At 41.7% G+C, this 17,202-nt stretch overlaps 1 protein-coding gene across 1 annotated transcript in view; it reads left to right on the top strand.

The window, feature by feature from the left end:
- The window catches only part of RALGAPA2 (Ral GTPase activating protein catalytic alpha subunit 2), a gene marked incomplete at its 3' end in the record, with an annotated part of 101,876 nt that overhangs the window by 67,153 nt on the left and 17,521 nt on the right, over nucleotides 1-17,202 (top strand). Inside the window, exons 5-10 of the mRNA XM_021715793.1 lie at nucleotides 181-224; nucleotides 4,493-4,670; nucleotides 5,465-5,580; nucleotides 8,189-8,327; nucleotides 10,018-10,217; nucleotides 14,864-15,091. Of these exons, the coding sequence (XP_021571468.1) occupies nucleotides 4,571-4,670; nucleotides 5,465-5,580; nucleotides 8,189-8,327; nucleotides 10,018-10,217; nucleotides 14,864-15,091 (783 nt within the window). The remainder of the gene's footprint in view (nucleotides 1-180; nucleotides 225-4,492; nucleotides 4,671-5,464; nucleotides 5,581-8,188; nucleotides 8,328-10,017; nucleotides 10,218-14,863; nucleotides 15,092-17,202) is intronic.

The following is a 17,202-nucleotide window of genomic DNA, read 5'->3' as shown; positions in this document are numbered from 1 at the left end:
ACTTCCTTCCTTTTGTGACATTGCTTTGCTTCTGAAGGTCAGCCTTCTTCCTTTTGTATTAAAAAATTTACACCTTTTGTCATAAGTCCCATTTTTTCTTTCTAAAATTGGTCTTTTAAAAGTAGATCTCAAATATGCATTTATATATTCTATTTCTAATTCATTGTTTTAAACTTTCAGGCTCAACCTTAAAGAAGCTTCTACACACTGGAAATTCTATTAAGGTATTTATTTTAGATGAAAGTGTAATAGCACTTTTTATTACTCTTAAATTTGTTAATGCCACAAAGTAACAATGTTAGGCCATTTGGAAAAAAAGATCTTTAAAAACAGTTGACTTTGTTTGTTTTTTTGACTTTGTTTTTATTTTTAATTGAGAAAGGATATATGGCAAATATTGTTAGGGTTTTTTTCTTACACCATCATAACTTTTTGTGAGAGACTTTTTTTTTCCTCTTTTAATTTTTATTTTAAAATTGTGGGGTACAATTCAGGGTGAGGTATACAAATATTCACTGTGCAGGTACCCTTGTTGATGAGGTATGCCCCCCCTACCCCAGGCAGATATTAACTACTATCAATCCCACCCCCCCAATAGTTTCCCGCTACTGTCTATCCTTTTCTTATAGTATTTTGGTAGTTGTTTAAGGTCCACTTATGAACAAGAACATGTGATACTCAGCTCTTTGTTTCTGTGAGAGATCACTCAGTATTATAAACTCTAATTCCATCCAGGTTGCTGCGAAGTTCATGATTTTGTTCTTCTTTCTGGCTGCGTAATATTCCATTGTGTATAGGTACCACATTTTTTTATCTAGTCCTCTTTTGATGGGCAGCGCGGATGGTTCCATGTTCTTGCTATTGTGAACAATGCTGCAATAAACATACGTGTGCAGGTATCTTTTTTATAGAGTGATTTGAGTTCTTCTGGGTATATTCCCGGTAGGGGGATTGCAGAGTCATATGGAAGGTCAATTTTTAGAACTTTTAGGAACTGCCACACTGATTTCTACAGAGGTTGTACTAGTTTACACTCCCACCAACAGTGTAGAAGTGTTCCCTTTTCGCCACATTCTCTCCAGCATCTGTTGTTTTTTGAGTTATTGATGATGACCATTCTGACTGGAGTTAGGTGGCATCTCAGTGTAGTTTTAATTTGCATCTCCTTGATGACTAGTGAAGCTGAACATTTTTTCAAGTATCTGTTGGCTGCTCGTATGTCTTCTTTTGAGAAGTCTCTATTCATATCTTTTGCCCACTTTGTAATGGGGTTGTTGGTTTTTTTCTTTTAGCACATTTGACTTCCTTGTAGATCCTTGATGTTAGGCCTTTGTCAGACAGAGAGTTGGCAAATATTTTTTCCCAGTCTGTGGACTGTCTCCCTGTTCTCTTGATGGTTTCTTTGGTTTTACAGAAGCTTATCAGTTTAATTAGGTCCCACTTGTCTATCTTATCTCTTATGGCCTGAGCACTTTGGGTTTTGATCAGGAATCGGTTGCCAGTTCCAACTTCCATAAGAGTGTTTCCTGCATTTTCTAAGGTTCTTACAGTTTGAGGTTTTACATTTAGGTCTATGATCCATTTAGAGTTAATTTTTGTGTATGGAGATAGGTACGGGTCCTGTTTCAATCTTCTGCATGTGGTCAGCCAGTTTCCCCAGCACCATTTACTGAATAGATTCTCCTCTCCCCAGTAGTGGGTGGTGGAGTCTTTGTCGAAGATAAGTTGGTTGAAAAATTGAGGTTTTGCTTCTGGAATCTCAGTTCTATTTCATTCGTCTATATGCCTGTTCTTTTACCAATACCAGACTGTTTTGATTATTGTAGCTTTATAATAAAGGTTAAAGTCTGGGAGTGTGATACCTCCTGCTTAGTTTTTTGTTTTTTTTTTTTTTTTTTGCTGAGGATTGTTTTGGCTATTCTTGGTAGTTTATGTTTCCATATGAATTCCTGTATTGTTTTTTCTAGGTCTGAGAAGAATGTTGCTGGTAGTTTGATGGATATTACGTTAAATCTGTAGATTGCCTTAGGTAAAATGGACATCTTAAGAATGTTGATTCTTCCAATCCATGAGCATGGGATATTTTTTCACTTGTTCGTGTCATCTTTGATTTCTTTGAGCAGTGCTTTGTAGTTTTCATTGTAAAGGTCTTTCACATTGCAAGAGACATCTTAATAGTGTTAGGAGTAAGTGGCTTGGGCTTTGGATTCTAGAGTTCTGAGTTCTAATTCTGATTCTGCTGGGTGTGGCAAGAGGGGCAGGCACTGACTGCTCTAGTTTCATCACTAGAAAAAGGAAGGGTGATCCCACTTTAAGTGTCAGTGCTCAGGAGCTTGCTTCTGTCTACCTTAGTAATCTTTTTGCTAAAATTATGCTAATTTTGAAACCCATTGTGATAGAAAAGAATAGCAGGGCCTCACTCTTGAATATTTGACTTGCAGAAGGTTCATCTTGTAATGTAGGTTAATATAGGTTTATTTAAAAATGAATATACCTTTTATGATGACATGTACCATTTGATGCTGAGATAACATGACCCTAAAATGGAAGTGGCAGAAAAAAGTCAGCCTGGGATGAATTTTCTATGAAAGAAAATTCACTTGTAGCTAATTGAGTCATGTGAATGTCTTTAATAAGATAATGCATGTTTTGTTTTATATCAGTTTAAACAGTCACAGCCACTTAAAACTTGATATGTTAACTATTTATTATTTGTTGGAAAAAAGAAGTGATCTATTACTAACCTCACCCTAGATTCCATATTCTGGCCCTCCCATTTTGAGGAAATAGTCTTGTAGTTAAAACCTATCAGGTTGATATCTCTTGTTTGTTTATTTATTTGAGACAGGGTCTTGATCTGCCATATACACTGGAATGCAGTGGTGTGATCATAGCTTATTGCGGCCTCAAAGTTCTGGGCTCAAGCAATCCTCCTGTCTCAGCCTCCTGAGTTGCTAGGACTACAGGTGTGCGCCACCATGCCCAGCTTATTTTTAAAGCATTTTTTGTAGGGACAGGATCTCCCTAAGTTGCCCAGGCTGGTCTCGAACTCCTAGCCTCAAGTGATTCTCCCCTCAGCTTCCCAAAGCCCTGGGATTACGAGTGTGAGCCACTGTGCCTGGTCTGTTAACTCGTGTTTATTATTAACCTTATTTGTATTTAGTTCTCTTAAATACAATTAGCATAAATAATTAGAGACTTGTGATAGAATTTCCTCCTGTTAAATTACATACATTTGATTGAAATATATACAGAACTGTGTCATTTTTTTATGTGATGAGTGAATAGTGTTGCATTATCACTCATCTCACCTATGGGGCGGGATGACAGGTGTGAGTGGACATGGAGTTTTGTGCAGCGCAGTGGCGGGGTCCAGGAGCACGTGTGGAAGTATGCTGTGGTCCCACTCTGTTAATGGGGTGTGCTGTTAGCAGCTAGGATTCTGTCTGGGTGTATTTCAACTTCTGTTGGAAGGCAGTCACACCTTTTCTCATTATATATATGATACATTTGTTGTTTTATGCCAGTTACATATCGATATGTCTCTCTTGCGTCTGCCTTGCCAAATTCTTGCTCTCGTGGGGTCAGCACCATCTTGAGTTGCATGGAAGGAGACCTGGCAATCACCCCAGCTGCCTGCATTTGGAGCTCACTCCATCTTTTGGCTGAGTTGGACCTTTTTTTTCCTTCAGTTTCTTTTGCTTATGTAGTTTCTTTTATTTATATCATCTCTTCAGCCATTTGGGAATGCAGAAATGAAGAGCTGTGTGTTTTTGAAATCTAGGAATAGGATGGAGGAAAAAGGATATGCCTACCTGAGTTGATGTTTCTGCCAGGTGACTACTCAGAGCGTGGCAAAGGTGTTGGGAGAATAGAGTGGGGACACAGGGCAGGAACACTGGAGAGCTGCACGGTGTCATTGAGCCCAGCCTTCAAGAGTTCTAATTTTCAAGACCATTGTTGATTTAGCATATTATGGTGACAGCACAGTGTAAATTTGGGGGAAGATTATCTTTGTCATTGTTCTTAAGGATAATCCAGCGTTGATGATATGGCACTGATGCCTTTTGGAACTAAGTCCTATAAGAAAATATTTGGCAGTGCTCCCTGTGAGCCAAGCACTGTTGCATGTGCTGTACGTGTGTTAAAGCACCTAATCTCCATAACAGTCTTTTGTGGGAAGTGCTTTCATCATGCCTGTCTTACAGATGGGGAGACTTAGGCATGGAAAAGGTAAATGGTTCTCTCTGGGTCCTGGCCAGAAAATGGTGAGTCCTGCGTTTGTGCCCAGGCACTCTGGCTCCGGAGCTCCAGCTCTTGACTTCTGTGCTATGGTGCAGCCTGGTTGTACTCGTCACTAAGTGAGGAACTTGGTGTAGTGCTTTAAGGACACCTTTAACTTCTGGTTTCTCTGTCTCAGAACTGATGCTACATTGCAGTGCATTTCTACACCAATGCCTATGCCTGTTCATTGCTTCTAATTTTCTTGTAGATAAGATGTGAAGGAATCAGGCTGTTTCTTTTGTGGCTCCAAGCACTTCAGACAAATTGTGCGGAAGAACAGGTGCTGATGTTTGCTTGCCTCGTGCCTGGCTTCCCGGCCGTCCTGTCGTCCCGGGGGCCCTGCACACTCGAGACGCTCATCAACCCTAGCCCTAATGTAGCTGATGGTAAGTTATGGGAGTAGTTCTCACCTGTTGCAATCACTCTTCAACTTACAGTGAGGAATTCTCGGTTTTCCATTTTCTTAAATAGAAACTCTGATTTTGTAAATGGCATCTGAAAGGGAATCATTCCCTGTTCATATTCATAGTAGATTCCTACAAATGTTAGAATCAAAAGACTTGGAAGCTATTTCGTATGAAATGAAAGAGAAGTTCACTGAAGTGATGGAAATAGGAGTAAAGGGAGGGGATAGATTTTGGTAATAGTAGGAAGCAGAGACACATGGATAGTGTGGAGTGTTTGTGTGGCTGTTAATGAGATTTCACTCCACCATCCACAATGACTGTCTATTGTTCTCTCACTATTACTTCATGAGTAGACATTCATCTGCTCACATGGGATCTTATTTTGACAGCTGTGTATTTTCATGCAGCATTTGTGGAAGTACTATAGTGGTCTCCTGTTGGTGACGGCCATTTCTGTCCTGCAAGTTTCCAAGGAACTTGCCTATTAGGGCCATTTGTTTATCACTGCACATTACTTTATTGTCCTGCCACTGACATTTGCTCTTGGGTTGACCAAAGCAGAATGTGAAAGGGCAAGTATGTCCCTGTGGGAGGGGGCTTCATGGGTGTCTAGGTGGGGTTTCCGGGCCCTCTGTGCACCCTGACTTGGAGCTCAGGACAAGCAGCTGCAGTGTATGGACAGAAGTATTTTAATGGAGACTGCTTTTAAAACTCTAAGTCCTGTTTACAATTTAACTTTGGTGAAAAAGCTCTCATTATTTTCCACCCTTCAGCAAAGATATATCCAGAAGAAATTGCTCCTCTCCTGCCAGCTGTATCCGGGGAAAAGATTGCTGAGGACCAAACCTGCTTTTTTCTTCAAATACTGTTGAAGTATATGGTTATTCAGGTCAGAGGAAAATCGTAAATATTTCAGTGATGGGCTTATTCTCTATAGGAAAGAGAAAGAATTGCCACTTGTCTCTCTGAATGTCCATATTTTTTCTTTTTGCTTTTTTGCTGAGGTATCATGTGACATTTCACTAAACACAGTATGTGCCATTGTCAGGTCACTTCAGCAAGACCAGGCTTAAGTACTGCTTTGCGTGAGTGTGTTTAAACTGTTTTCCCATCTTGCCCCTCCCCTAGCCCTGATTCTGTGCTTGCAGGACAGGATGGAGGAGGAGGCAGGCCTGAGGCTGAAAGGATGGACCAGGTCTAGGCAGTACAGACCAGGCAGCCCAAAGGAATGCATATGCAGTGATCTTACTGCATCGGCAGCACATAGGTTTATGTCATTTTTTTTCTTATATTCACCAACTGCATTCAGGGGTGAAATCGTTAGTTTGTGAAGTTAATAGGTGATTTCTGTCTCTTGGTCTATATTTCTTTTTTTTGTTTTCTTTTTTTTTTTTTTTTTTGAGTTGGATCTCACTCTGTCACCCAGGCTGGAGTGCAGTGGCACGCTCACAGCCAATGCAGTCTCCATTTGCTGGGCTCAGGCGATCCTTCCATCTCAGCCTTCCAAGTAACTGGAACTTTAGGCTCATGCTACCATCCCCGGCTTACTTTTTTGATATATTGTAGAGACAACATCTCTCCAAGTTGTCCAGGCTGATCTCAAACCACTGGGCTCAGGCAATCCTCTTGTCTTGGCCTCCCAAAGTGCTGGGATTGCAGGCTTGAGCCACCACACCCAGCATTGGTCTATATTTCTAAATGCTGATATGGTTAGAAAAAAAATTTGCTGCTTCTTTTCTCTCAGGCACACTTCTCTTACCCCCAGGTTTCTCTTGAGTGTAGTCCAGTCTCTGTCTTTCCCCTCAGCCGAGTTGTTGAATTATCATCTCTGCCAAGCCACTTCCTCACCTTATGTTCCTTTGACACCCCTGTGACTGCCTTCTACCCTGTTACGCTAAGGTGGCAGGCCCCAACCCACAGGGAAGTTCTCATGGTCAACCCAGAGGGAGGGCACTCTTCATTTTTGGCTTTACTCATTCTTTGAGGTGACTTGATAGCAACTACCCTCCTTTCTGAGATCCTCTCCTCTCATGGTGTTTTCTCTCTCCTTTTCTTTCACCTTTTTCCAGTTTTCTTTAGAGAATTGTGCTTTCCTCTGCTACCCTCAAGATTCCATATGTGGCTGTTCTTTCTGAGTACTTAGCAATTTTATCCCTGCCCTTCTCCCATTCGCTTTAGCCAACCCCAGAAACACAAGGACTTCAGAATCTTGAGAGCCCACCTGGGGTGTGCTTTCATTATCTGGAAGCACCACGTTTGAACCCTAATGGCTTGTTCTCTGTGCACCTCTAATGCCATCTTTTCAGAAGTAGTTGGACATTCCATTTGTCCTGGGAAGTCAACATGGAGTATTTAGAACTCAGATGCATTGGGGACCTTGGGTTCTCATTCTAGTTGTGTCACTAAAGAGTTATATGACCTTGGATAAGTTATGTCATCCTCACGACCCCATTAGAGGGTGATGGCATTGATGTAGGATAGTGGTTTGCATGCAAACTGTGAATGCTTTAGTGGTGTACAGCATTTGTACCTCCCTCCTGCCCTCTCTTCTGTTGGGATAAGTTCTCAGAGCTCCTGAGTTATGAACATTGAGCCCCTCTCCCATGGGGCAGCCACAGCACCACATCCCTTTGCCGCAGTTCCTGCACAGAATTATTGTTTCTCAAGTGGGCAGGTGGTGAAGGAAGTTGGGAACCCTGCTTAGAGTGTTCTGGGGCCCAACAGGTGTTCAGAACCACTGGCAGGTCCTCTGGGGCCCTCTCTGCCCTGCGTTCCCCTAAGTAATGTGAGTGACTGCCCCTCTGTGAGCAGACTGTTCTCCTGGTCCTATGGGGTGGTCCCAGCTGTGAAGCAGTCCTGAGTGTTCCCACTAGCAGACATTGTGATGGGTGCCTGAAGGGGAGAAGATCATCTCAGTGTGAAGAAAACTGTAAACTTCACTGATACCTGGCCTGGTGGGCCTGGCTGATCTTAGCTAGTGAATTGCTTGAATAAGGAGGATACATTTCCCAAGAGTTTATAGTTTTTGCCTTTTGATATTGATTTTGCATGTGGGTGAAACATTAGGTGAAATTCTTGAGAGGCATTGTTTTTTTTAACTCCTATTAATTATAAATGGCCTTTTTGAGTTTAGAAAAGAAAAGTACCTGTTTCTGACAATGTTTCAAAGGCACAGAAATGTTAAATCACTACAAAGAACATGTGGGAAAAATATGGACATGCAGTAATAGAGTAGGTCTGAAAAGATACCGTATCACTGGGTGATTTTTTTAAAATACTCAATTAAAATACTATTTTTAACATAGTTACTGTTTTGTTTTGAAATATTCATTTCTATCATCTTTTGAGCTTTGTTTTGATTTCATTGCATGATTGTCAATATTATTTGTCACTTTTTAATTTAGCATAATAATTTTAATAACAACAGCATTTCAATTTAGTGTATGTTAATTTAAAATATAAATATACATATGTTCTTTTCCACATATTATCCAAAGGCTGCAAGCTTGGAGTGGAAGAATAAGGAAAATCAAGATACTGGTTTTAAATTTCTTTTTACATTGTTTCGAAAATATTATCTTCCTCATTTATTTCCATCATTTACTAAGTTAACAAACATCTACAAACCTGTGCTTGGTAAGTACTGTGGGAGCCGTGTGTAGAGGACGTCGCAGAAAACTGTAGTTTCTTTCAAAGTGGCCTTTGAGTATTTTATAGTAAAGCAGCCCTTTCATGCTTGTGCTGAATGGTGACTTTATTGAAAGAGGTGTAAAGTTTCTTCATAGGTGTTTCCAACTATTTGGATCAACTAAGATGCACCTCAGCTTACAGCAATAAAGCAGAACCGAGGCGCCTATACTCAGGAGTAATTTGAAACATACCATGCTATTTTTGGTGTAATTGTACTTGCTGTGTTTCAGTGAGAAAAAGCTTGCACTTCCTCATGCCTTTCCCTGTGAATGTGCAGTGTGTGACCATGCTCAATGGCCAGGCAGGCCAGCCCAGGGCCACAGCTGCCCACAGTGTGCCCTTGCTTTCATGGGTCTCACCTCCGCAAACACTACCGACAACTGCTCATGGAGGGCAGGCTTTTGGGTGACGACAAACTGTGGACAGTAAGCCCTAGAAGCCTAGGAAACATGACTGAATTTCGTATTTAGCTCCTGAAGCTTTTCTTCTATAAGAAATGAGGACTCCCAGGACAGAAGCGTCCCTCAGAATGCTGCTGGCAAGTGAGGGGTGAATCTTCCTTTCACTATTATTTAAAGCAGGTGAAATTGTTTTAAATAAACAAGAATAGATTTGAAGAGAAAGAAGGCATAAAGGATATAAGTTTATCGGAGAAATTGGCCAGCTAATTTCATTGTCTGTGTTGCATGTGTGTGTATACACACACACATGCGTGCATTCAGGCAAGGTGAGAGCAGCCTAAACTTGGTGAGATGTGGAAGTGCAGATTTCTGGGGCTACCAGGACATGGATTGTCTTAGCTTTACATATATATGTTTCAAAATTGTTTCTGATTTTATGTGTAGTCTATATTCATTGTAGAAAAACATGGTACGTTGTTAATATTTCTAGATTAAAAGTTAATTATTGAGATTTTTTCTGACTCACACAGGTATTGCACATATACACAAACTAGTTAAGATAGTGAGTTGGATTATGGCAAGTAGAATCTCAAATCCAAGGCCATGTAATTTTAATATTGATTATGAAATTTAAAGAATTAGAAATTAACCTCTTGCTAATGCTTTGGAAAAGGTTGCATTTGATACTTCAAAGATGAACTGTGACTTTCTGAATTCTTTTAAGCATAAATTATAATGATTCTGGTTCCTTGGATTTCTCTAAAGGGAAAAGAGAATAAAACTAAACTTCAGTGGATTTAATTAGAGCAGTATTGGATGTTAAAATAGCTAAATGATTTTTTTTAAGTTCATATATGTTTTTATATTTTTCCAGCCATAAAATAAGATTAAATTAGGTATAATATATGTGAAAAGATTTTCACAATTATCGTCCCCTGTAATTTTTCAAAATGGTTAAAAAGAGTTATTAGCGTAGTTTTTCCATAACTATATTCCATAGCTATATATATATACAAGAACAACCACCACCCCTTCTTGGTCAGATTGCAAGGCGGAACTGGAAAAGAGCCTAGTAAAAAATTCCATTTTAGAATAATTTATGATTCTTCATTCTTAGTTGCTATTTGAACCAAATGTATGTTTATTTAATTGTAAGCTGAAATATTTGTAGGGATTACATAATGTTAAGATTAACTAACCTAATCAATCATGTGTTTTGTCTTTTTTCCTACCAGACATCCCCCATTTGAGACCAAAGCCAATGTATATTGCTACAACTCGAGACAATGAGAACTTTTATAGCACAAAAATTCCATACATGGCAGCTCGTGTTGTTTTTATTAAGTGGATTGTAACTTTTTTTTTGGAAAAAAAGTATCTAACTGCAACACAAAACACTAAAAATGGAGTTGATGTACTGCCTAAAATAATCCAGGTATGCCATCCAATGGCTTTTTGTCTCTTAATGCTTGTATGATAAAACACATTAACACATAACCATGGTCATTGGTCATTAGAGTCATTGTTTCTGACATGTTATAGGGAATCGATGTTATTGGCCCTCTGGTCTGCTGTGTTGAGGCCTCAGAGGGAGCTGCGTGTTGGGAGCGCTTGTTGCATGCTGTTGGCATTTCATGACAGGCAGACTCCAGGGGAGGGAGCCCTTCTAGAAGATAGCTATTGTGTACACACATCCAGCTTCCCTGTTCACATGTCCTCACTCGAGCATGAGAATGGAAACCTGTCTTGCCTTCACCAGTCCACAGTACCTGGAAGGCTCTCAAAGCAAGCTGGTGACCCGTGGAAGGCCTGTGAGACTGCCAAGTGCCCTCCAACATCTTAGGGAGGGATGCTGACCAGCAGCCGGCAGCGCAGGCTCTCAGGCTGCTTGCTCAGCTGTGAAGGGTACCCTAGAAGGCTACCCCTCCCCAAGGCATTGGAAAGCCCCTTCTCATGTGGGTCCTGCTGTGCCTTCTCTCTCTTGGCCTTGGTCAGACACAAGTGGAGTGAGACAGACCCCACTGAAGACTGGGTGAGGGGGATGGAGGGCAGAATAAGTAACCTGGGACTTTTTACTTAGCGGAGCATTGCCACCTGAGGAGGTCAGAGGACAGCCACTTCTCTGGGACAGCATGATTTTGTATGTGTTTTTGTTTCTTGTCCCTAAGAACAGGAACAAGAAGTGTGTTTCACTTGGTGCAGTTTTGCTGATGCCTTGGAGGTCAGTCAGTCTCTTTCTCTCTCTCTCTGTTTTTTTCTCCCTTTTTTCCTCCCACTCTCTGTTTTTCTGTTTTTTCTCTGTTCTCTCTCTTTGTTTTTTTTCTGTCTTTGTTTCTCTCTCTGTTTCTGTTCTCTCTCTCTCTGCGTCTCTCACTGTCTCTCTCTCTCTCTCTCTCGATACCAGTTAGGATCAAAAGAAAGAATCTTTAATAAATGTTGTTGGCATAATTGGTTAGAATTTTGCCTCTTACAACATACTCAAGCAAATATCTTATTGATTTACAGTCTATAATGAAAACAAAACAATGAAGAATTTAAGAGACAGGAAATCTAGGGGAATGTATACATTTGGGAAGTGCTAGGCTGTGTTAAGGAGAAATAGAACCAGAAGCTATAACAGAAATGAGGTATGACTTTATTTTTAAAAATAGAGAATCTTTTTCTGTCACAAGATGACATAAAGCCAAATCCAAGCAATAGATTGTGAAGTGTCATCCTGGCCATTAAAAGTTCACGTCTTTGCTGTATAGAGTTCCTATGGGTGGTGAGACAGACCCCACTGAAGACGGGGTGAAGGAGACAGAGGGGCAGTTCAGAAAGAGGGACACAGTGACTGGGTTTCACCAGCAGTCAGGGAATAAAGTCAGTTCTGAACTACAATGAGATATCTCAACTCACCTGTCAGAGACAAAAACTATGATATATTTGGGTAGACAAAGATCTGTGTGAAATTATGTGTAAGAAACCTGGTCATGCTCTTTGGTAAATTTTACATAACACCTTGCATGATGGTCACTCGATTGAAAACTGTTTTAATTAAATAATGTAGCCTTTTCTCTTCAGTTAAAAAAGCAAAAAACATCCCTTATATTTATTGAAAATAAATAAATAAATAAATAGCTTGTTCTTGAAAACCACATGTGCATGATGAGAAGTAGAAAGAACAGCGAGCTGACCACAGCTTTCAGGTTCTCATTTTCCCCCTCAGCTGACTCTTCATGCCTGTAAAACATCTGCTGTTCTCATCTGGCTTTTTTAGTGTCTTCTGGGCTGGGCCTCTTGAGTCAGGGTGGTTCCATCACCCACACAGAAAGGACCACAACTCAAACTGTCTTAGACCCAGAAGGAACGTGTTCATCTTATCAGGAAGAATCTCATGGCAAGCTGACTAGGAGTGTGATTTGCGTATTCCTCTCTCTGGTTCTCTGTGGATTTCTCTACTCTGTCCTGCTCTTTGCCCTCCAACAGTTCTGTGACTTCTCCCTAGTTGCAAGGTGGTTGCCAACAGCTGGGGCACTGCTTTTTTTGTTCATGTTTAGAGAGTGTGAATCTGGAAATAGAAACCCTTCCTTTTTGTCTGAGTGGACCAGCTTAGTTTACCTGCCCACCCAGAGCAGTAACAAAGCATTGGATGACTGACTGCCTGGCAGGTGAAGGGGCCAGGAGGTGTCAGGAGTGGCATCCATGAGGTGAAAGCTCCACAGTACAGATGGCGTGAGCTCCTGGGAGGTGGCTGGGTTGCGTGGGAGGAGGCACGCAGCCAAGGTTCTGGGGAGGGACACTAGGAGGCCGCCATTGTGTTCTCTGCACTGCTGTGCCCTGCAGAGGCTGTGCCTAGTCTGCCATTGTACAGACTGTCATTGTACCTCACAGTATGTTGTCGTCTCATCTCTTATTGCCACTGTAGCAAATTTCCACTAACTTAATGACTTGAAACACATCATCTTACAGTTCTGGAAGTCAGGAATTCAAAATCAGTCTCAGTGAGCTAAAATGGAGAGGTAGGCAGCTCCGTGTTCCTGCTGGAGCTCCCAAGGAGAATCCTGTTTTCTCACCGTGTCCTCTGTCCTATGGGCCATGGTTCTGCATCACATTCCCTTTTCTCCCTCAGTTTCCATCATCACATCACTTTCTTGGTATGTGATCCCCAAGTCAGCCTCTCATAAGGACCCTTTGATCACACTGGGACCATCTGGTTCATCTTCCCACCCCACATCCCACAATTAATTGCACCTGTTAACATTTTGCCATTAAGATGGCACATTCACAGGTTCCAGGGGTTAGGACACAGGCATCGTTGGGGAGGTCACTCTTTAGCCCACCACGGCTGGCTGGTCTGGAGGGTTGGTGGCAACTCATCCATGTGCCTGGGCTCATCAAAGACTCCTTTCTGAGTTGTCCACTATCAGGGTAGGTGAACTTTTCACATACCTGCTCAGGGCTCCAAGAGCAAAATGTTTCTAGAGTGGGATATGTTAACTGTCAGCCTCTTGGGCCTGGATCTGACACTGGCACAGGTCTCTTCCACTGGTTAGAGCAGTCACATAGTCCATGGGGATCAAAGGGAGGGAACTGTCTTCACCTCTCTATAGAAAGGATGTCAAAGAATTTGTGGTCATCTTTAATTTGCTATATATGTACACGTATCTTCTTTTTTTTAGTCTTTGAGGAAAATAGGAGTTACTGGCCAAAAAGTCATAGGTTATTGAGCCACAAGAGACATTAAACCTAATCTTACCTACATGATCCACAGATTAAAAAGTATACATCATCTGCATGTTTATGAGTGGAATCCCGATGAGGAAATCAAAATCACTGATTTTTGAATTCCTGACTTCCAGAACTGGAAAGTGATGTGTTTCAAGTCAATAAGTTAGTAGAAATTTGCTACAGTGGCAATAAGAGATGAGATAACAACATACTGAGAGCCGTGTAGAAGCTCGTTTTTTTGAGACATGTTTTGGGTCTCTTCTTTCTGTACCATGCTCATTTTTTTATCCTTGGGTCATTCCTACTGAAGCTTCAGAGAAAAAAAATCAGTACAATTTTATTTTCTGCAGAAGATGGTGGGTCCATCAAAAAGAAGAAATAATTTCTATAGGTCAGTGCATCTCAGTGTGACTGCTTTGATAGGCCACACAGGCATAGTAACTAAGGCATGAAGAGAAAGATTATTTTAAGTATAATTTTCCATTAATTTTCCCTAGAGATTACTATTGAATATCTGTTTTGTTTTCAAACTGTCCTTGGTAGTTACTGAAATGACTATTTTGTACTAATATCTTATTACTTCTTGTAAAAAATATTCACAGTGGGTAACATTTAGTGGTATTTGGGCTACATATTCTTGACATTTAAAAGTAATAGTGGAGTTTACAAAAATGAAGCAAAATTACACATGCGTATCTTATATTTGGAGAGAATCTAAGTCTTTGGGGAAATGTGAACAGAAATAAATGTTAAACTTTGTGAGTCATTGCATGAATTACTTTATTTTTTTTGCCCTCTAAAGACTTTTAAATATTTAAAATTTTGTAAATAATTTTATTAAGTTTGACCTGAGATTCTAAGGATAAACTAAGATCAAGATTCTCCTGATCAAATGCCCCTTTAAGATCTTGGCAAACCACTGTCATAGTGCCGCCTGGTCTTATGAATCAATGATGCATCCCATGCAGGAGGTCTCTGAATTTTCACATCTCCTCAACCACAGAGTAAATGCTGAGGTGTGGGGACCTGATGTGATGATAATACCATTGCATTTGCACCTTAATTTATTCTGTGATTTTACAAATTAAACTGTATAGGTTGATAACATTTCACAACTCTCCTCTCTGAAATAATTTAGTCATCTTCCTCTTAAAATTGCTGAATTGGGAGGGGTTGGCTGGTTAATTAGAAAGCTGGTGAGTACCCTCTGGGTAGCCTGTTGTATCTTGAGCACTTCCTGGTCTTCAGCTTGCTGTACCCTAGGCAGTTGATGGTACCCAGCGGCCTTTCAACCAGGCAAGACTGAAGTTTTGCGAGGTGTTCTGGAGTGGGTTGGAGGGGTCCCTGAGCAGCTTGCTGGCTTTCTTCTAGACTGTAGGTGGTGGTGCAGTACAGGAGAGGGTGCCTGAGCTGGACGGTGGAGCGCCTGCAGAGCAGGGCAAAAGTCATTCCAACAGCAGCACCTTGTCCGACCGCAGACTCAGCAGCTCCAGCCTGTGTAGTATTGAAGAGGAGCACCGAACGGTGTATGAAATGGTGCAACGGATTCTCCTGTCCACGCGTGGTTACATCAATTTTGTGAACGAAGTTTTTCACCAGGTTAGTGTGTGTGTATGGCATAAGTTCATGAGGTCAGAGAAATTTCTTTTTGTTCTTTTACTCATAATACTTTTAGAAATGCTATTGATAGCCAGGCTCGGTGGCTCAGCCTGTAATCCCATGCCTTTGGGAGGCTGAGGTGAGTGAATTGCCTGAGCCCACGGGTTTGAGACCCGCCTGGGCAGCAAGACCTCATCTCTACAATAAATCAAAAAATCAGCTGGACATGGTAGCACATGCCTGTAATTCCGGCTACTCGGAAAGCTGAGGCGGAAGGATTGCCGGAGCCCAGCAGGCGAGGCTGCGGTGGTCGGGAGCGGCCACTGCACTCCAGTCTGGGCCACCAAGTGAGACTCTAACTCAAAAAAAAAAAAAAGAAATGCTATTGATGAGTGGCACTGTATTACAGAACTATGTTATGACCCCTCTAATCTTGCTTTTAATTTGTCATATGGATTGTTGTGATTCTGTTTTTATTTAAATTTTGTTTTTGAAAAAATGTTCACTCATGCAGGCAAAATCCTGCATGTTTTCAGAACAAACTAAACTTAGAGACAGGTGGGAAGAAAAATCATTCCTGAACATCCGGCAAGAAATTTGCATAGCAAAGAAGAGACTGGTCTTGTTCCCAGGGCCTCAGGGAGCCCTCTGAGGAGCTGGAGGTTTCTGCTGAGAGTTGCACTTTCCCTACAAAGGCGTGTGGCACACACTTATGATAGTATTTATGACACAAGAGACAAAGATGGGTGATCTGGGTAATAAAAGGCAAGAAAGGGGCAGAAGCCAAGATGCTGAAATAACAGCTCTGGGGTGGGAACTGTGGATGGAAGGGTAATGAGAGGGCAGGAGTGTGAGCCAACAGGGAGACAGAGGACACCAGAAGCCCAGACTTGGTTGGCAGCCATGAGCCACATCAAGGTTTGCAGCTGGGGCTGACACTGTGGGACACCGAGCAATGTCTGGAGATAGTTTTGGTCATCACAGCTAGGAAGGGCATGCTCCTAGCCTCTGATGGGTGGTAGCCAGGGATGTTGTTAAGCATCCTTCAGTGCACAGAATGGCCCCCACCCCTGCCATGACAAGAGCTGTCTGGCCCGACATGTCAGTAATGCAGCCGCGGAGACTCTCAATTACCCCTCAGCCAGCAAGCAGAACAGCTCTGGAGTGTGGAGTGTGGCCAGTGCCATGTCTAGGTGCTGGTGCTCTGGAAAATGGGGCATGGTTGCTTTATGTGCATGATGGGGGAATGCTTGTTTTGTCTATACACCCAGAACAAGGGTGAAGCCCTGGAATACCAGAGGGCAGTTGTGGCTATGGAGGAGAGGAGGGCCCTGCACACATATGGATGATGCATGTGTACTGTGGGGAACTTTAATGGAGAGGCAAGTATTTGAGATAGTGAATGATTATCCCTCCCTCTCACTTCTGGGTGTTTTATTAAAGATAAATTAGCCAAGAATGAGTGTTCTGGCCTAATCCAATGTAGAGGTTGTACCATATTTTCATTTTACTTAAGAAAATGTGTGTGTTTGCCCTGCAATTAAATCTCACTTGTAAAGTGGTTTTCTGATTCTTGGTCCTTCTCACTCCGTCTCCTCTGTCTTATTTCTTGACCCTTTTTTGGTTATACCTCAAATTATATGTGTTGACCAAGATTCAGGGCTCAGTCTTCATCTCACTCCATATTTGTCTTGCTGGGCCATCACTACTTGTCCAGCCACTGTTGCATATGACTCCCAGTCAGGCCTTTCATCCGACCCTCACTTCTAAAGTCCACGCTTGTCTTTTATTTATTTTTATTTTAAAAACATTTTATACTCATGCATGCTTTGCTATTGGCAAAGGGTACCCAACACCAGGAGCAAGAAAGCATAAAGCTCATGACAGAGGCCTGAAGCACCCAGACAAAAACTCCCAGGCCTCCTTCAGCTGCACACAATGTATTCCATGTCAGGATCATGGCCACCGACACAAGAATGAGACTTTTGTCTCAAGGAAGACAGGACATGAGTTTATGGAGAGCCAGGCTGAGGGACCAGGTGAGCCAGGTGCAGACTGCCATCTCTGCATTGTCCCTGAAGAGTGTGGACAGGCTGGCACTGGGTGCCTCC

This window comes from Carlito syrichta, unplaced genomic scaffold (genome assembly GCF_000164805.1).
Source record: "Carlito syrichta isolate Samal-C Ts95f unplaced genomic scaffold, Tarsius_syrichta-2.0.1 Scaffold307683, whole genome shotgun sequence".
In the NCBI taxonomy this organism is placed as follows: domain Eukaryota; kingdom Metazoa; phylum Chordata; class Mammalia; order Primates; family Tarsiidae; genus Carlito; species Carlito syrichta.
Note: the sequence above shows the minus strand (reverse complement) of the source record. Positions and strands in the feature narration are given on the sequence as shown.